This window comes from Macaca mulatta, chromosome 7 (genome assembly GCF_049350105.2).
Source record: "Macaca mulatta isolate MMU2019108-1 chromosome 7, T2T-MMU8v2.0, whole genome shotgun sequence".
NCBI lineage: Eukaryota > Metazoa > Chordata > Mammalia > Primates > Cercopithecidae > Macaca > Macaca mulatta.
This window is the reverse complement of record NC_133412.1, coordinates 169,551,826-169,571,150: the sequence shown is the minus strand read 5'-3', so window position 1 is coordinate 169,571,150 and position 19,325 is coordinate 169,551,826. Positions and strand designations below refer to the sequence as shown.

Sequence of the window (19,325 nt, the reverse complement as noted above, 5' to 3'; positions counted from 1 at the left end):
GAAATCCTCAATCTGTTTCCCTGGGCTGAAGACAGGGAGTTGGCAGGACCCATTCCTTCAGGAGGCTCCTGGGGGAAGCCATTTCCTTGCCCTTTACAGCCTCTCGAGAGTGCCTGCAATCCTTGGCTCACAGTGGCCGCCCTGAATTCCTATGGCCTCTGCTTCCACAGTCACATCTCCCGACTCTGAGCCTCCTGCCTCCCTCTTATAAGGACCCTTGTGATTCTATAGGGCCCACCTGGATAATTCAGGATCATATCCCCATCTCAAGACCCTTAATTTGGTAACAGCTGTAAAGTCCCCTTTATCACATAAAGTAACATTCATAAAGTCCAGTGATTAAGTACCCCCCAACCGATGGGAGTGATTATTTAGCCTATCACAATAGCATTTATTATGTCACAAAGAATTGATAAGAAAGTCAGGCTTCTTGGTTCAATGCTGTTTTAATTCCGCCAGAAAAGTTGGAAGATTTCTTTCCTGTGGGATGAAGATATTGGAGCAAGACTTTTAGGGGTGCATTGTTTATAAAGTTCCCAGACCTTGGTCCTGAAGAGCCGGCCCGCAAAGACATAAATGACTGGATTCAGGGAGCTGTTGGTGAAGGCCAAGAAGTTGGCCAGTTGCAGGCCCAGGTCAATGAAGTCCTCCCAAAAGCAGCCTCGGACTGCTTGCACCTGGAATAAGAATTCCAGGAAGGCAAAGAAGTGGTAAGGGGCCCAGCAGACCAGGAAGGCCACCACGAGCGTGAGGATCAGCGCTGTGGTCTTGCTATCCTTGCTGCCCCCGCACCTTGTCCTGCTGACCTCCTCCCGCCCTCGCAGGGAGGCCAAGATGTGGTAGTTGAAGAAGATGATCGCAGCCAGTGGTAGGAGGAAAGCCAGAATATTTAACTCCACAATCCTCGCAAAGTGCCAGGCCTCATGCGGGAGGAGCAGGATGCAGGCGGTGATGTTCAGATCTGGGACGGCTTGGATGGATCGCAGCAGGAATGTGGGGATGCTCAAGAGGCCCCCCACAACCCAGATGAGCACGCAGGTGACCCGGGCCTGCCTCCGCCGCTGCCGCCTCCGGCTGGCCATAGGGTGCACCAGCACGCAGTAGCGGTCCTGGCTGATGGCCACCACCAGGAAGATGCTGATGAACAAATTAGCCTTGATGATGCCGTTGATGACACGGCAGAGGAGGGCTCCGAAAGGCCAGTTAAACTGGTTCCAAATGTTCTCTGCCCAGAAAGGCAAACCCAAGACAAACACCAGATCAGAGGCCGCCAGGTTGGCCAGGTAGATTTCTGCCACGTTCAGTCGCCGCCTGGGCAGGAGGAAGACCAACAGGACGAAAAGGTTCCCTAGGAGGCCGAAGGAACAGATGGAGATGATAAATGTCGGCAGCACTCTGTGCAGCAGGTCCCAGGCTTCCGGAGCATTGTCACAGGCTGTAGCATTTTGAGGGAACAGCTGGCTCTGGTTGGAGGACTGGAGCTGTAGAGGGGGCCAGGATGCCATGCACAGTGACCTGAAATGAACAGCAGGTAGAATAAAACAGGAAGTGGCAGACTACAGCCTATGAGCCAAACCAGCCTGTCACCTGTTTTTGGACAATAAAGTTTTATTGGCACAGAACCACACCCATTCATGGACACATTATCTACGGCTGCGTTCATGCTACAAGGGTGAGTCAAGTGCTTGTAACGGAGACTGTCTGGCTTGCAAAGCTGAAAATATTTACCATCTGTTCCTGCAGAGAAAAAGTTTGCTGACCTCTGGTTTAAGGGATGGTGCCTGAGTCCAAATCCTGGTACAATCACTCAGTGTGAGCTACTTAGACCCATGGACTTTCACTTTCCTTTTTAAATATTGGAAAGAATCGTGTCTCTCTTGTGGGATCATGGGAGGGCTGTTGTTAGGATCTACAGGGTGCTTAGCTCTGTACCTGGCATAGAGGAAAGACTTTGGAAGGTAGTCATTAGTCTTAGTAACAAGTGTACCATTATTATTATTATTACTATTAGGGTTTTAACGGCATTTAATGAGCAGCTACTTCACACCAGCCCCTTGCCAGGCACTGGAGATATGCAGGACAGAGTAGCCCCAGCCTCATGGGGCTGCAGACATGGAGGCAGAGGTCATGGCTTGAAACAGAACTGAGGGAAGCCCGGGAACAGCAAAGGAAGCTGACCTGTTGTGGCTGGGACCAGTGTGGTGGAAGGGATGGGGGCAGTGCTAGGAGGTTCCTCTCATGGGCCTGAAAAACATGAGTGCTGGCCGGGTGTGGTGACTCACACCTGTAATCTCAGTACTTTGGGAGGCCAAGGCAGGTGGATCAGATGAACCCAAGAGTTCAAGGCCAGCCTGGGCAACATGGTGAAATCCTGTCTTTACAAAAAAATACAAAAATTAGCTGGGCATGGTGGTGCACACCTGTGGTCCCAGCAACTCAAGAGGCTGAGGTGGGAGGATCGTTTGAGCTTGGAAGGTCGAGGCTGCAGCGAGCCATGATTGTGTCACCACACTTTAGCCTGGGCCGACAGACTGAGACCCTGTCTCAACAACAACAACCACAACAACAACAACAACAAAAACAGAGAGAGAGAAAAAAAGATAAAAGAAAAAGGAAAGCATGAGTAATAAATAAGGATAACAACTACATTTGTTAGATGGTATTAATGGTCTCTGTGTTCCAGGTGCCATTCTAAGTGTTTCACATTTAAGTATTTTCTCATTTAATATTCCTAGCAGTCATTCAAGGTGGGGGCCATTGTCATCTCCACTTGGCCAATGAGAAAATTGAGTGCTGAGACCCGGAGTCACCTGTCTGAGGTCACACAGCTGGTCAGTAGAGCCTGGATTCAAACCCAGGCAGTCTGATTTGAGAGCCTGATTGACAGCCTGTGCTTCTTTCTGCTCTCTTCTGCTGCACCTGTCCCTGTTCGGTGAAGGACAAAGCCAGGCTGAGAGAAGTTAACCAGCTTGTCGGAGAAGACCTAGGTGGTGTTTACAGTGCTACGCTAGGAACCTTGGTCTGCATGGGCCCCAGAGGCCGTGCTCACAGCCATGCAGCTGACTGGCCTCCTACGCTTGCTGGAGGAGCTAGAGCTGGTGGGCACAGTGTACACTATGAACTTTGGTCTGCATGCCCCCCGTAGCTCACGTTCACAGCCACGCAGCAGACCTGACTCCCATGGTCCCATGCTGAGTTTCACCGGGAGAGGGATAGAAAGCTCTGTCTCTTTCCATAGGGAAGACTGTGTCTCCCAGCCCTCTGTGGTCCCACAAGGGGTAGATCCCATCCTGTGCTCATGGCTTTGTGGCCTCCTGCCCGCAAAACCGGCCACAGCCAACTCGGGGACCCACAGAACACTATCCGCAGAGTGAGCAGCTGCCTACACTGTGGGATTTATGGGGCTCCAGATGATCTTCAGAGTCTAAACATTCTTCCACAACTTGGATAGGTTAATATACACCCAGTGCTTAGCAGGGTTCTTGACTTATCGTAAGCACGTGGCAAATGTTAGCTGTCACCATCATGATTGTTATTACTGGGTGACACCTGAGATTGCTTCAACTGCGCAAAGCCTCACAGATACCAACAAAAGCTATCGTGTAGCAGAGAATTAGTCCTGGAAGAGCATATTTGGCTGTGTAACCTCGGGAGAGTCAGTTCATGTCTCTGAGCCTGACTTTCCTCACCGAAGGAAGACACGATGTCCTCAAGAGGCTCTTCTAGCTGTGATAGTCTGTCATGTCACTCACATGGAGTTATTCACACTGGGGTATAATTCACTGGTTCCTCCAGTCATTTTTTTTTGCTGAACAAGTATTTACTGAGAATGTACTATGTGCCAGGCACTGTTCTAGGTATTTAGGACAAAGCAGTGAATACAGCAGGCAAAAACCCCTGCTCTCAGTGTGCGTATAAGCCTAGTGGGAGGAAGGAGTTGATAAACAACACACACACTAAATAAACATGCTGGCGAGTGACAGCTGGGGAGAGTAACAGTGCAGGTGGTGAGAAGTGATCAAATCCTAGAGGTGTTTTGAAGGTAGTAACACCATGATTTTCAGTTGGATCTGGGTGGGAGAAAGGAGAAACTGGACAATGCCAAGGTTTTTGCACTGAACACCTGGAAGTATGAAGTTGTCATCAGCTGAAATGAAGGTGACAGAATGAAGATAAAGCAGTTTTTTTGTGGGGGGTGGAGAAGATCAGGAGTTCAACTTTGCAATTGTTAAGGTTGAGATGTAAATTGGACGTCACATGGGGACATCCGGTAGGCAATTAGATAGACAAGTGTGGTATTCAGGGACAAGATCTGGGATGATGAGACATAACTGGGAGTTGTAACCACAGGAACGGCATTTAAAGTCACACAGCTGGATGAAATCACCAAGGGAGAGAGTAGATAAAAGAGCAGAAGCTGCAGAGCTGCCAGTTGACAGATCAACAGGAGACACGGGAAATTATGATTTGGTGGTTGTGAAATATCCATGGCACATGGAAGCCGAGCAGTCCCCACCCAGAGCATAATATGGAGGAGGCTGGAGGCTCTTGTTACAATAGTTTGGTCATTTTTTGCAGGGCATAAATCCAAAACTATGTTTATTTTATCATTTGGCAATACTTAAAGAATTTGCAATAAACCCTTTTGGAGTGATGAGCTAAAAAACAAATGTTTAATGGAAATTTAAGTACTGCACTTCTGTTGCTCAAGGAAGTTGCTGATGAGCAGATAGCTTGCATAGAATATTTGTTGACATTTGCATCACTATGGGGTCTGTAGCAATTTCACTGATTGCAAGAAAACCTGACACAGAGCTGCTACTTTAGAAATTAGTAATTTTAAGAACATTGCACCAGGCCAGGCACAGCGGCTCATGCCTGTAATCCCGGCACTTTGGGAGGCCAAGGCAGGTGGGTCAAGAGGTCAGGAGTTCAAGACCAGCCTGGCCAAGATGGTGAAACCCTGTCTCTACTAAAAATATAAAAATTAGCTGGGTATGGTGGCAGGTGCCTGTAATCCCAGCTACTTGGGAGGCTGAGGCAGAGAATTGCTTGAACGTAGGAGTCAGAGGTTGCAGTGAGCTGAGATCATGCCAGTGCACTCTAGCCTGGGTGACAGAGTGAGACTCTGTCTCAGAAAAACACAAAAAACCAAAAGAACATTGCGCCCTAAGACACGGTTCTCATCCATGTAGTTGCAAAAGATGCTGATATAAGATCATTCTGAGGGGCATGACTTTTCCCTTAGATCAAATGACTGTTTTTTAAATTAACTCAGCTCACATTTAATTCCAGCTTTTCTTGTGCACGTGCAACAGTGGAAGTGATGGCTGACTGTGCGTTGGCTCCATAAGAAGAATGTCATAGAAAGCAAAATGGTGCCTGCTCAACACCAGTATCCTCAGACTCTTCAGACAGAAAAGCCTGTCAATTCCAATCACAATTCATTCTTTCATTCAGCTCATGGAAGCAAAGCAGGGCTTTGCAACATTCATTCTGGCAAAGTGAAACAACTGACTTTTTGTGAATGCTATTTTAAGTTGTTTAAATTTTCCACATTGGAAATAAAGTCATTGCATTTTTGTGAGGATAAAACACAAATTTTGGTGGAGTCCAGTGTCATGGTAACAACAATATTCCTACTAAATTAAGACACTAATGAAACAGAAATGTGATTGGAACAGGTCATGGTGCATACACAATTTGTTACTGCATGTAAATAAATGTCAATATTCTATAAATAGAAATAGATGTACGTGACAAGATTTATAAAATGTTAAAACATATGCACAGATTTACTGAACTACAAACTTGATGTGATAAAGTTGTTCATGAATTTTTAAAAAAATTTGACTTTCACATGTGTTTTCTCTTTTATTTTCCCATTATCAACCAATTTTGGAGGACACTGAGTCTCAGTGCCATAAAACGTTATTAAATAGTGTGTTGAAACAGATCTCTAAACTTTTGTTGAATTTTGTTCCAAATCAGTTGGAAATATTTAGTCAAGTTATTCAATAAATAGAGCACCAAAACATCAGCTTTCAAAGCTTTTAGTGAATTGTAAGTATTGAAAACAAAGCTGGTATGCAGAAAAATTATAAAATGTATCAGAAAATGATCAAAATCAAATGCTGTAGAAGAGTTAATTTTGAAATTCTAAAATGAGCTCTGGAATATTTCAGTTTGTGGGAAGAATCTTTTTAATTGGATAAATTCATGTTCTGTATAGAAATGAAATGAAATTGAGAAAACCAGTGATTTGCAGTATCTGAATTTGACAAAACATTCAAAACTTTTAAGTAGGTACAACTTATTTGAAAGGTTTAATCTGGTAAAAAAAAAAAAAAAAAAAATACTTGTGGGCTGGGCGCGGTGGCTCATGCTTGTAATCCCAGCACTTTGGGAGGCCAAGGCAGGTTGATCACCTGAGGTCAGGAGTTCAAGACCAACCTGGCCAACATGGTGAAACTTCATCTCTACTAAAAATTAAAAAATTAGCCAGGCATGGTGGCGGGCACCTATAATCCCAGCTACTCAGGAGGCTGAGGCAGGAGAATCACTTGAGCTGGGGAAGCGGAGGTTGTGGTGAGCCGAGATAGTGCCACTGCTCTCCAAACTAAGGCACAAAGACAGCACCTGTGAAAATATCTGGGCTAAAATATTTATGCAATTCCATGGGCAAAGAATTGGACTTGAGAACAGCCTCTGCCTGGCAGAATTTGCTGAGAGCTTATCACTCAGAACCTACAGACGGAACATTTTCTCAATATATTATGGTTCAAGAGAAGAGTCAATTGAAGGTACTAATTTAAATTTGTTAATTGTAAAATTTGTGGAAAAAAGATTTCAGGCAATTATATGGAAAAATTAAAAATAACAAGACCACATTGAAGAAAATACATTATTGGGAAAAATGCCAAAGATATGGTATCAGTCAGGTACAAGAAACCGTAGCATGTGAATATGCAACGAGAAAAATTATTTTGCTTATCTTATTTATTTATTTTTTGAGATGGAGTCTGGCTCTGTCACTCAGACTGGAGTGCAGTGGTGCGATCTCGGCTCACTGCAAGCTCTGCCTCCTGGGCTGGCACCATTCTCCTGCCTCAGCCTCCCGAGTAGCTAGGACCACAGGCACCTGCCACCAAGCCCGGCTAAGTTTTTGTATTTTTAGTAGAGATGGGGTTTCACCATGTTAGCCAAGATAGTCTCGATCTCCTGACCTTGTGATCCACCCACCTCCACCTCCTGCTTATCTTATTTTTAAATGTTCAGTTAATTAACATAAAAATGTTTTATTTTGCTTTAATATTCATAGGTGCATGTATATGTATTTAAAGACTTTTTTTGAAAATAGTTTTTATCTAGAACTACTTTATAACACCATCAATATAATATAACAATTTTGTTGGACTTTTTTCCTCCCTCCCTCCCTCCCTTCCTTCCTCCTTTCCTTCCTCCCTTCCTTCCTTCCTTCTTTCCTTCCTTTCCTACCCTCCTACCCTCCTTCCCTCCCTTCCTTCCTTCCTCCCTCCATCCCTCCCTTCCTCCCTACCTCCCTCCCATCCTGCTTCCCTCCCTCTCTCCTTCCTCCCTCCTTCCCTCCCTTTCCTTCCTTCCTTCCTTCCTTGCTTCCTTCCTTCCTTCCTTCCTTTCCTTCCTTCCTTTCCTCCTTTCCTTCCTTTTTTCCTTCCTTCCTTCTTTCCTCTCTCTTTCTACCTATAAATACTGATTTTTTTTGGAAATAATTTTTGACTATTGGAGTGCCCTGGCAGTGTGCACAACACATGGCCTGGCCATCCTTCTAGCTATCTCTGATGATGGCCAGGAAGCCGAGGTCTATGGTGACAGAGATTGGCCAGTGGGAATGGGTGAAATTCCCCTGTGATAGGTTGGGAATTTTCAGGGAGAAAGAAGGCGAGATCCTGACCTATGGTGCAGGGGCTGGGGCATTAAGAGTTTGAGAAGAGACAGGAGGGTGCTGAGCACTGATATGGTTTGACTGTGTCCCCACTCAAACCTCATCTTGAGTTGTAGCTCCCATAATTATCGTGTGTTGTGTGAGGGACTTGGTGGGAGATAATTGAATCATGGGGGTGGAGAACAAAGCCAAGCCAATATCTTGACTTTAGTTCAGCGAGACTGAGTTTGAACTTCTGATCTCCAGAACCGTAAGACAATAACTTTCATCATTTTAAGCCATTAACTTTGTGATAATTATTTACAGCAGCCTTAGGAAACCAGCACAGGGGGTGAGGCTGCACCTTGCCCAGGAAGCCAGAGACGACCAGCTATGCAGGGACTTTAGCTCGAATCTGATTAGGTCAGCGGACACCACCCCCATTCCCAGGACTGGGAGGTGGCTGGGGCCACTGCAGCCACAGCATGTGTCTGCTCACGTGGGGCTTATTTTTAAAGGGATTGTCCTCACCTGCTGCTGTCTGTGTTTATAAAGTTGGCCAGAAAGGAGACATCTTCCTTTGCCAGGTTTAGCTTTAGCTCTGATATTTGCCTGGAACATAGTAGGTGTTCAATAAACAATATCTGTGGATATTGTTAGTAATATGTGACCCTATTTAAAGAACTCAGAAGGGGCATTGGGCAAGTCTACGAGGGAGGGAGATTCTGTAATTTCTGTGTGGTATTTTCTGGATTCTGCACATTTTAACCTTGGCTATGAGAGAGTGTGACTTTTTCCAACAAATTAGTTAATTCTTCAAATTAACTCCAATTTCAACAGCATGGTGATGAGAAAGGTGTTGGAAATCCAGCCACAGATGTCAAAGACCGTCAGCACGGTCACATAATAAGATGCTACTTTCAAGCTACGAATAACCCAACCAGTTATTGGTCTTATGAAATCTTGTAAGCCATTCCAGAGAGACTAATTTAATTTTTATGATTCAGAATTTGCAGGCTGTAACGGGTCAGAGTCCATGCAAGCTCTGGGGGCTGTATTCAGCCCTGACATGTTTCACTTGATTTTGATGTAAGGAGTTACTGGAACCTTCCCAACAGTTCTAAAACCTTTCCCTCCTCCTCCTGTTCTGGAAAAGCAATTAAGACCTAAACTAGACATGAAATAAAAGTCTCTTAAATTGATTTAGAGTTACTTTGAAAAAGTACCCTCACAGAAGCGGAACATTTTGCCAAGAGGTAGGTGTAAAAGGAAGTTTTTTGTTTTTCTAAGAGACACAGATTTCCCCTTATATTGTACTCTCATAAAAGAGAAAAAAGGTGGTCATTTACTTACTCAGGCAGAAAATGAAGGCGTTCACAACTTTAGCTGGGTTTTCTGATAGTGAGAGCTGCCTTTGGAGGTGTTTTCTCTTCTGGGAAGCTCTGTGGAAATGTGGTCGCTTTAAATTATATAACCTCCTCTCCAGTGACGTCATTGTGGGGATTGCCGCAAAAGTGAGTCTTTCGGGACTCACTCCAAGTGGATTTGGAAGGAAAAATCCACTCTCATTTCACTTTGCACTGAAGGGATGATGACAGATTATTCAGTTACCATCTCCTCTTTTACTTTGGTACCATCTGCAGAGGCCTGCAATCCTGCCCAAGACCTGTACATTGGCCAATAGGCCCTAAAAACACGTTTTGGCATTGCCAACTTGCCCCAAGGCTCGCAAAGTATCAGTGAACATTGAAGGACGGCTTTTGACCCCTTCACTGTTGGCTTCTGAATGTCTGGGGCTCTGCAGCTGCTTTTGTGGGAGCCACTTCGAATGGCCCCTTTTGAATTTTGGTCATGAAAGATACATTGCCAAGAATTCATCAGAGTGGACCCATCACACAGAGAGCTAGGAAAACGTTTGACTCATGCAATGTTCAGAGTTGAGTAAGACCAGATACGCTTTTTCCTAATCCTCCTTGGCGGCTCTGAAATTATGTTGGCATGGGTCAAGTTGAACTACTCAAGACCTCATGTTTCAGACAGTAAGATATTTTTGGCTTTCTTTGAGAATCAGGTGGCAAGATTCTCCAACTGAAGGCCCCTTACCTGCCATCTTAAAAATTAAGATCTTTCCAGGCCACCCCCTACATGTAGGAGAACTCATTCATGCCAGAATTCAGGGCTTCGAGTCTGACTTCTGGGAATGTGACTCTCTAAATGTTTGGAGCAGAAGGTGTTACCTCTGTCTTTAGAATCTTGCCTTTTCCTTGTGTTCCCTTTTTCTGCTAGTGACATCTCAGTGGGAGCCAACTGCACTTCAAGTTTTCCTGCTATTTTCTCCTGTTGCTGAAGACCTTAAAACTGTGGAAGTAGGTGGAACAAATAGCATTCTGAGGCTCAGTAGTGGATGTACATTTCAGAGAAGAAGTTAGAATTTGCCTTAGAGGATGGTTCCTTCCTATCAGGAGAGACCTCCTGGGTGGGATTTGCAATAAAAAAAAAAAAAATTGTCAACAGGAAAGCATCTTCCATCATTCTGGGGATAGATCTGAACCAGAAGAAGGCTCCAAATCTTAGCCTTTCCTGTTACTTAGTAATGTAGGCGGGGGTCTCTCCAGCCCGCGGCTGGCTTGTTCTCCCTTCAATATGAGTTTAGACGATACTGTTTCTGAGAAACATTTATTCTTAGGAGATGTCTCCCTGTTGATTCACCCAGGAGCGCGTATAAAGCCAGCTCTGCCACGAAGAGCACATGCAGCTCTGATCTCTGCTTTGCCTCTCGCTGGAAGACAGGCCATGAAGAGAGCTGTCCTGAGTGAGCTGGACTTCAGAGATGTATCTGGCCGCCTTGCTAAGGTGGTGGTGGGGAATGGAAAGTTCTTTAAGAAGACCCATGTTTCCCCTTGTTGCTCATCTCCATGGGAAACGTGAGACAGGCCTGGGCTCAGGGGAGCAGAGGGTCTCCTACTGTCTCCGGGGCTAAGGGAGTGGGGCTGAGGGTAGGGGGAGGAGACCCCAAATCTGTGAAAGAAAAGCAGGTCCCTATAGCGTGGCAGAAGACAGTGGGGGGCTAAGAAGTGGGAAAGCACTGAGGACCCTCTGCTGAGGCTTCACTTGCCTTTTCTTTTCTTTCTTTCTTTCTTTCTTTTTTTTTTTTGAGACGGAGTTTCGCTCTTGTTGCCTAGGCTGGAGTGCAATGGGGCGATCTCAGCTCACTGCAACCTCTGCCTCCTGGGTTCAAGCGATTCTCCTGTCTCAGCCTCCCGAGTAGCTGGGATTACAGGCTCCCACCACCACACCCAGCTAATTTTGTATTTTTAGTAGAGACGGGGTTTTTCCATGTTGGTCAGGCTGGTCTTGAACTTCCGACCTCAGGTGATCTGCCCGCCTCGGCCTCCCAAAGTGCTGGGCTTACAGATGTGAGCCACCGTGCCCGGCTGAAACTTGCCTTTTCTGAATTCAGTTGTTTGTAATTCCCACAGCCTCCATAAGGTTTGGTTAAACCTTACAGTCTGATGTGCACTGTGCTTGATGAAGTCCCCTGGGTACTTGGGTGAAGAGGTGGCCACAGAGGATAAAGGGCTGCCTCTGGAAATAGAGGACAGGCCTACCTTCCCTGGGGTGTCCTTAATACCAGTGAGGAAGCACTTCAGGCAGGCTGGACTCCCTGTAGTATGCATCGGCTTGGACCATACTGGGTGTGTATTTAAAGGAAGGTGAGCTCTGGAGTTTGAGGCCCCTGGGGACATGCGGTCCCAGTGCCCACTGTGACATCAAGGGAAACTTTCCCGTTCTCTAGTCGATCAGTCCTGGAGTTTTTTTCTCCTTTACTTTTCTAGTCCTATCCAGCAGGTTCTTCAAAATGAAAGATTCTAGTACATGTCACCCAGCACACCTCTACAAATAGCACCCAGATGCTAAGCCTCTCCAGGGTTCGTTCTTAGTCCTTACGACATCTGATGTCTCCAGTGTTCTCCCAATTGTAGATGTAGGACAGAAAGCCACAGCTGGGCAGAATTCTTGCCAGGATGAAATGCAGCACCCTCCGGCTCGTGTCCTTTCACCCCTGACCCCAAGGCTGTTGGCCATCACACCTTTCTTCCCATCGCAGGGTTTAGAAACTCATGCAACGTACATACAAGTCTGCAACAAAGGGCTGTAAATCAAACTCCTGGCTTTCCGATTCCTTTCCTTCAGTCTATCCTTCTGCTGGATTAATATTCTGGAAACACCTGCATTTTGTCATGTCAGGGGACAATGACCCAACCCCTTGGAATTCACGAGTTCCCCCATAGTCTTGCTGTAACATCCAGAGCCACCCTCCACGCTGAGTGAGTGACTCATGGGCTCCGAATGCATCCTGCTTGTGAGCATTTGCTGAAAATGACCTCCCCCTCCTTGCTTTGTTCAGTGCTCATCCATCACTTAAGTCCTGGTGTAATCCTCTGCTCTTCTGTAAGCACAGTGTCTGAGTGCTTTCCCCTTTATTCTACAAACACGTATGGAGCACCTACCAGGTGCCAGGCAAATACCACCAGGCAAATGCCACAAAAGCATATGTGTCTGGCACACAGGAAGCAGGGAATGGATGGGGTGAACAGAGGGGGTCAAAGTGTAAGGGGGGGTAAGCAGAAAATCACAAATGTACATTCAGCAAAGCACAAACACTTGGAGATCTACAGGATGACAGTGCGGACATGAGCATGTCCTGGGCATTCAGGCAGCTCCAGGTGCTGTCTTGGCCTGGCAGCCAGCCCTGAAGTGAAGGGTCCTGGGTGCTGGCTCTGGGGTGGGAAGGTGCCCACTTAGCAGATAAAGCTCCACTGGGTCAGGGGTTCCATGGGCCAGGAAAGTTAAAAAAAAATCCATATGAAACTCCCTGCCCTTGTGTGGCCCTGCATTGGCAGATGAAGGCCTTCTCACCCGGGCAGAGCAGGGGATCACCAGACCTTACTCCTTAGGGAGCCTCGAGAATCCCAGGAGTGCACATGCACTCAGAAGGGGCTTGTACCAGGACAATCAACTGCATTTCTCTGTCTCCTAAAGCCGAAGCCAGGCCATGTCACGTCTCTTCTCAGACTCCTCTGTTGCTGTCTCAGGCCCAGGAAAACACACAGACCTGACATCGGGAAGGCTGCACATTCGCAGACCCAGCTGCCTCCCAGAGCACATGCGCAGACCCAGCTTCCCAGACCACCTGTCTCATGGTGCCTGGCTGCCCTGGCTTTCTAAAGCTGTGTTTTTTTTTTTTGTTTTTTGACACAAGGTCTCACTATGTCGCCTAGGCTGGTCTCAAATTCCTGGGGGCCCAATCCATCCTCCCTCCTCAGCCTTCCAAAATGTTGGGATTACAGGCACTCCCCACTACACCCAACCTTTCCTCTCTCTGTTTTGGATGTGCCACCTTCTCTCCCACCTCAGGGCCTTTGCACGGTCCGTTCCCCTGCATGGAGCACCTTGCCATTGAGAGCCCCACGCTTGCTCCCCCAGGTCCTTCTTGTCCTCACCAATCCCCCCTTATCAGAGAGCCCTTTCCTGAAATAACCTCTCCTCCTCTTGGCCTGCTACACTGCTCTTTACAGCCCTATCGCCACCTGCTCCACCAGGCAAGGGATTTGTCTCTTTTGATTAGGTTTATCTTCCCAGCTCCTGCAACAGGGCTGATATGTAAGAAGTGCTTAAATATTTGCTGAGTATATTCATAATCCTATGTATTATAAATAAATATGTAATAGCAATAACTTGTCTTATGTCAACAAACGTGTCCCAAACCCCTTGTAGGGGCCAGGCCCTGTGTGGGCATGGGGGGTGCAGAGATGAACACAGCCCACTCCCTGCCCACTTAAGGAACTCTTGGGATGGCTGAGGACAAGGACAAGCTGACGTCCAGTGACAACATATTGTAGAAAGCAGAGTGGCAATGACGTTCTGAGGCTGTGTCTGAGTGTGAGGTTTGAAAAAAATGAGTTCTGCTCAAGGGGGAGTGGGATGGGTAATTTATGTGTCGTGCTGAGTGGGCCATGGGGTGCCCAGATATTTGGTTAAACATGGTTTCTGGGGGTGTCCGTGAGTGAGTTTAACCTTCACGGGTTAATTTGAATGATTAATGTTTGAATGGGTAGACTGAGTGAGGCAGATTGTCTTCCCCAACGTGGTGGGTGGCATCGAACCTGTCGGAGACTTGAATACAACCAAAAGGAGCAGCAAGGGAGAACTGGTTCTCTCTGCCTGGCTGTTTCCAAGCTGGGACACCTGTCTTCTCCCACCTTCTCACTGGCCGTCCTGGGTCTCTGGCCTTCACACTCCCACTGAAACTACATCACTGGTCCTCCTGGGTCTCCAACTTGCAGATAGCAGATGGTGGGATTTCTCAGCCTCCATAATCGCATAAACCAATTCCTTATAACAAATCTATCTATATTTATCTATTTTCTGTTGGTTGTGTTTCTCTAGAGAACCTTGACTATTATGCAGAGTTGGGGAAGAATTCGTGGCAGAGGATTATTTAAACTGGGTCTTCAGGGCTGAATAGGAGTTTGGAAGGCAAGCAAGCTGAGAAAACCATCGCAGGTGGGGGGACCAGTATGTGTATTGTAACACACACATGTTCATAAGCCTTTGTGGAAGGCTCACTTGGAACTTGGAGTCAGAAAGCCTGGGTCAAGCTCCACACCCCAATTACTCATTCTATCCATGAATATCCCATATCCCTTACCCTCCAGCAGGCCCTGTGCAGCTCTTGGTTTGGTTCAGGGAAGAGAACTGAGTGATAGTTTCAGTCCAGAGTAAGGGTGCTTTGAGAGAGCAGGTGCAGAAAGTTTTGTAGCTCACAGAAGCAATTTCCATTTCCCTGTACTTGGAGTTTTATAGCTCTAACTACACGATCTATTCTAAAGATAAATGCTCACAGCAGGTGGAGCCCACCTGCAGGGCTTCCAGAAGAGAGCCGGGGTGGCGGTCCTGGAATGCTCTGGTCCTACCTGCTTCTGAGAGTTGTTGTTAGGGTCAAATAACTGTGTGGGAAATGTCAGTACCGTGCTGTATAGATGTTCCCAGGATAAGATGAATATGTACATGTTGATCCATCTTTTCTCAGTTTTATGACCTTTCTATCTTAATCTGGCAGCAAGTGCCATGTGGAAAATCTCTTACATCATTTTTCAGTCAGCCTAGATGCCGAATTAACCCACGTGTACAGCAAAGAATGGGGGCATGGAATCAGATGTTTTCCTTAGAAACCAGTATTTCCTTTATGATGTTTTAAAGAGATGGAATTGGATTATAAAGTTGATGCTGTGAACATTTATCTTTCATTTAAATCATGTTGGTCCCCACGATGGAGATGCAAAACTCTGGGTCCGGGGAAACTGAAATTTCTTCTGTAAGCTGCAAGACTCTGAGTATAGGGGAACTGAAATGCTGAAGATAATCATAACTTTTCTTGAAGACTTGGGGTCATTCTTGACTGTCCCAGCCCTCATGGGGGCTACAGACTTGGGATAGAGACAGACTAACAGAGAAACCTGTACAGGATTGTGATTGTGAGTTCTATGAAGAAACAGAACAGGATCCAGTGGTCTTCAAAACAGAAAGGCATGAGGCTCTGTACAGCAGTTTCCCCTTAGGCATAGGGAAAACATTCTAAGATCCCCAGTGGATGCCTGAAACTGCAGATGGTATCAAACCTTATAACACTATGCTTTTTGCTATACAGGAATTGTGGGTAACTTATGCAGCATGGGTACATTGGACAAAGGGATGACTCATGTCCCAGGTGGAACAAAGTAGGATGGAGCGAGATTTCATCACACTACTCAGAATGGTGCATAATTTAAAATGTATTAATTGTTTATTTCTGGAATTTTCCATCTAATATTTTCAGACCTGTATTGGCCACAGGTAGTTGAAACCATGGATAAGGGAGGGGACTCCTGTACTTAGGGAGGTCAGGGAGACACTGAGCAAATCTCATTGCAAAAGCAAGTCCCTGGTCCTTAAGGTCTGATTTGGAAGTCTGGGCAGGCAGGTGTACGGTGTGGAGCTGCCTCAGCAGGGTTGACACCCTAGCTCCATCATTGCTGAGAAGGTGAATCTGGACCATTTTCAATTCCACCTTCCGGAGCCTCAGTCTAAAATGGAGCACATTGCAGAGTTTGAGAGTCGCATGGGATAATGTGGTGATGCAACTGGCCTTTGGTAGGCACCCCACAGTAACTGTTCCTGATTTTATCATTTTACTGTTGCACAAGACAATGGTAGTGTCATTACAAGGAGGGCCCACACACGCTGTGCTCTGTCTTGGCTGGAACTGAGGAGATGAAACAGACGCTCATTGCTCGCTGGCTGAGTGGACCACAGAGAGTGACTCAGCATAAAGGGAGGCATCCAGAGAGTCTCAGAACCCTGTCTTTGGCCATCTTTCAGGGTTGTCTACAAATAGCCTCCCACCTGGGTGGGGTTGGTGGCTGGGCTGTCTGGCAGCTGGGAGCTGGGCCGTGAGGCTATTTATTTATTTATTTATTTAAATCCTGGTCTGAGACTCCTTGAATTGGTCTGCCTTTTGGTTCTGGGGAAGGAAGAAAGAATCAGCAGATCACAGGTCCCAGGTTCGCAAGGATGGGCGTTTACACTCAGCACCTCGGACCCATGATTCACGCTCTGGGGGCTCGGGCTGGCCCGCAACATGGGAAAGGCCTCAGTATCTTCCATTTGAAAAAAATTCTCTACAGTAGCATTTCCTATCATTTCTTAGGAAATCTGTGCTAACAAGTATCTCTAACCCTAAAAAGATCCGAGAAAAACATCCAGTGTGCTCTCTCATTGTTGAGAGAAGGCGCCTGCAGGTACCTTAATGGGAAACTTGATGGTGAGCATGTGCTCAAAAAGACTAAAACACCTGAATCCATTTGCTCAGGCTGCCATACAAAGTATCAAAATCTAAGTGGCCTAAACAACGAACGTTTGTCCTCTCACAGTTCTGGAGGCCAAGAAGTTCAAGATCAAGGTGCTGGCAGTGTTGGTTCCTCCTGGAAGGCCCTGTAGGAGAAGCTGCTCCTTGCTTCTTCCTCACTTCTGGTGATTCTGGGCAATCCTTCACATTTCTTGGCTTGTGGAAGCATTGCTCCGGTCTCTGCCTCTATCTTCTCACGGCCTTCTCTCTGTGTCTCTGTGTGTTTTTCTCCTCTTCTTATAAGGACACCAGTTATTGGATTTAGGGGTCACCTTAGTCCAGTACAGGTTAGGTATCCCTTATTCAGAAATGCTTGGGACCAGAAGTTTTTGTGTTTTGGATTTTGAATGTTTTCGAATTTCGGAATATTTGCAGAATACATACCAGCTGACCATCCTTAATCCAGATATCCAAAATCTAAAATGTTCCAATCACATGTCCTTTGAGCATCATGTCAGTGCTCAAAAAGTTATGGATTTGGGGGCATTTGTGATTTCAGATTTTTGGATTAGGAATGCTCAACCTATGTAACCTCATCTTAGTTTAACTACTTCTGCAAAGACCCTATTCCCAAATAAGGTCATATTCTGAAGTTCCATGTGGACATGAGTTGGGGTGGAGGGATGCTCCTCAACTCATCACAACATCTTTATCAGACTGAATCTTCACAATACTTGGATCTTCATTTACTAGATGAGAAAAAAGACACTCAGAGAAATTCACTGACCTTGTTCAAATTCCCACAGCTGGGAAGCGGCAGAGGTGAGATGTGACCCAGGAACCTGCCTCCAAGCCCCTGTACCATTGGTGCTGGGGCCTTCGTAAACTATAGAGGACAGCATCAACATCACATAAGGAGTCCTTGGAGACCACTGGTCTACATGCCAGAAGCCTGTTAGAGTCATTACTTATTATCTCTCCATTTGACAGATGAGCAAACTAAGACCAAAGGTGGTGGGAGGGAGGATGAGTAAAGTGACTTGCTGAGATGACACAAGTGGCATGGTAGGGAACCCATGGCCTGGTCCCCAAAGTTCTCCCCCAACAATTAAACATTCTAGCTCAGTGTAAGCAGGTAAAAGGAGCCAGACACAAAAGGCACATGTTGTAGGCTCTACAGAGACAGCATCCTACAACATGTGCCTGGCTTCTTTCACAACAGGTAAATCTAGAGACAGAAAGATTAGTGGCTCCCCAAAGCCATGAGGAAGGAAGAATGGGATGTGACTGCTAATGAATATGCGATTTCTTTGGGGGATGATGAAAGTGTTCTGGAATTAGATAGTAGTGATGGTTGCATGAATCAGTTGTTAAGTAAAAGCTGAAGTGGGTGAACTTCATGGCATGTGAGTTACATCCACCAGCCTCTGGGAAGGGGATCTGCAGAAAGCAAGTATGCACAAGGCTTACGAGATTCAAAGCTTTTATTGCAGCAGAAATAGCCCAAGCCCTGGCTCATAAGCTCCTCATGCAAGAAGGCACTTCAAGGACTTTTCCTGTGACAGAATTTGCACCCTCCGTTTGTCAAGGCATGAACACCCCAAAAACAGAGAGAGCTTCCAGAGCACCCCCTTTAAGAACTGCATGGCCTTGGCAAGTTACTTCCCTCTCTGGGCCTCAGTTTCCATACCATGAACCAGTGATCATGCAAACTCTCAGAGTGGTTGTGAGCATGAAATATTTTGATGAGGTCCCTTTGACCTAGGACTGTTTTGCCTCAGCCAACAAAATAAAATAAAATAAAAAACTAAAACCAGAATAAAACTCTCACGAACAAACGATTAAACTTTCAGCCATTGTTATTACCAGACCATGACCTCTGTTGCTGATCCCTGCTCCCCACCCGCATCCTTGGTGAAGGATCAGAGCTATGTAAGGGTCAGGAATTGGGTAACAAGGAGATAATGCAGCGCATGGCTGGGGTCTGCAAAATGGAGACGCCCCACTCTGAGTCATGAAGGCTGTACTCAAGAGGCTCCAGCACTAGCATGAATTCCGTGAGGTCATCCGGTGTCCAGTTTGCATCTCTGCATCCTGTTCTCACCCTCTCTGGCCAGGGAAGACTCAGGAGCTAGGCTCCTTGCTTGGTCCCATAAGCCCACCTGGGCTTCTTCCCATTGCGCCAGCTTGCTGGAGCCAGGGAGGGTCAAGAGTTGAGGGGCTGCTTCTGTTGCCTGGCTGGTGAGGCTCTCCCAGCCCTTTTTTTTTTTTTTTTTTTTTTGCCTGCTAAGAGCCCTGCTCAGGTTTCCAGGCATGTGGTTTCCCCTGGATTGCAGACTCCCTTGAGTAATTCAGGCATCTGTGAACAAAATTCCCTGGATGAGTGAGCTCCCTTAGGCACTTGTGGACAATTTCCTCCAACCTCAGGGCACTTAGTGAGGGGGTGCAGCCTGGGTGGGAAGAATGGGCACTGAAGGCAGAATGAAATATCTTCTGGGATATCTCTAGGTTCTTGCGTCCAAATGGCTGGGCCAG

The 19,325-nt window shown here is 46.4% G+C and overlaps 1 protein-coding gene across 1 annotated transcript; it reads right to left on the bottom strand.

Annotated features, from left to right (window-relative positions):
* Nucleotides 1-370: 370 nt before the first annotated feature.
* On the bottom strand, nucleotides 371-9,450 carry BDKRB1 (bradykinin receptor B1). The gene is made up of 2 exons (XM_015144459.3): nucleotides 9,257-9,450; nucleotides 371-1,515 (listed from the first exon to the last, which is right to left on the bottom strand). The coding sequence occupies exon 2, from the start codon at nucleotides 1,503-1,505 to the stop codon at nucleotides 447-449; it is 1,059 nt and encodes a 352-aa protein (XP_014999945.1). The 5' UTR covers nucleotides 1,506-1,515; nucleotides 9,257-9,450; the 3' UTR covers nucleotides 371-446.
* Between the last annotated feature and the right edge of the window lie 9,875 nt (nucleotides 9,451-19,325).

What these genes read in the sequence shown, in the direction of transcription:
- BDKRB1 (XM_015144459.3), bottom strand. Translation starts at nt 1,505, where the DNA reads ATGGCATCCTGGCCCCCTCTACAGCTCCAGTCCTCCAACCAGAGCCAG.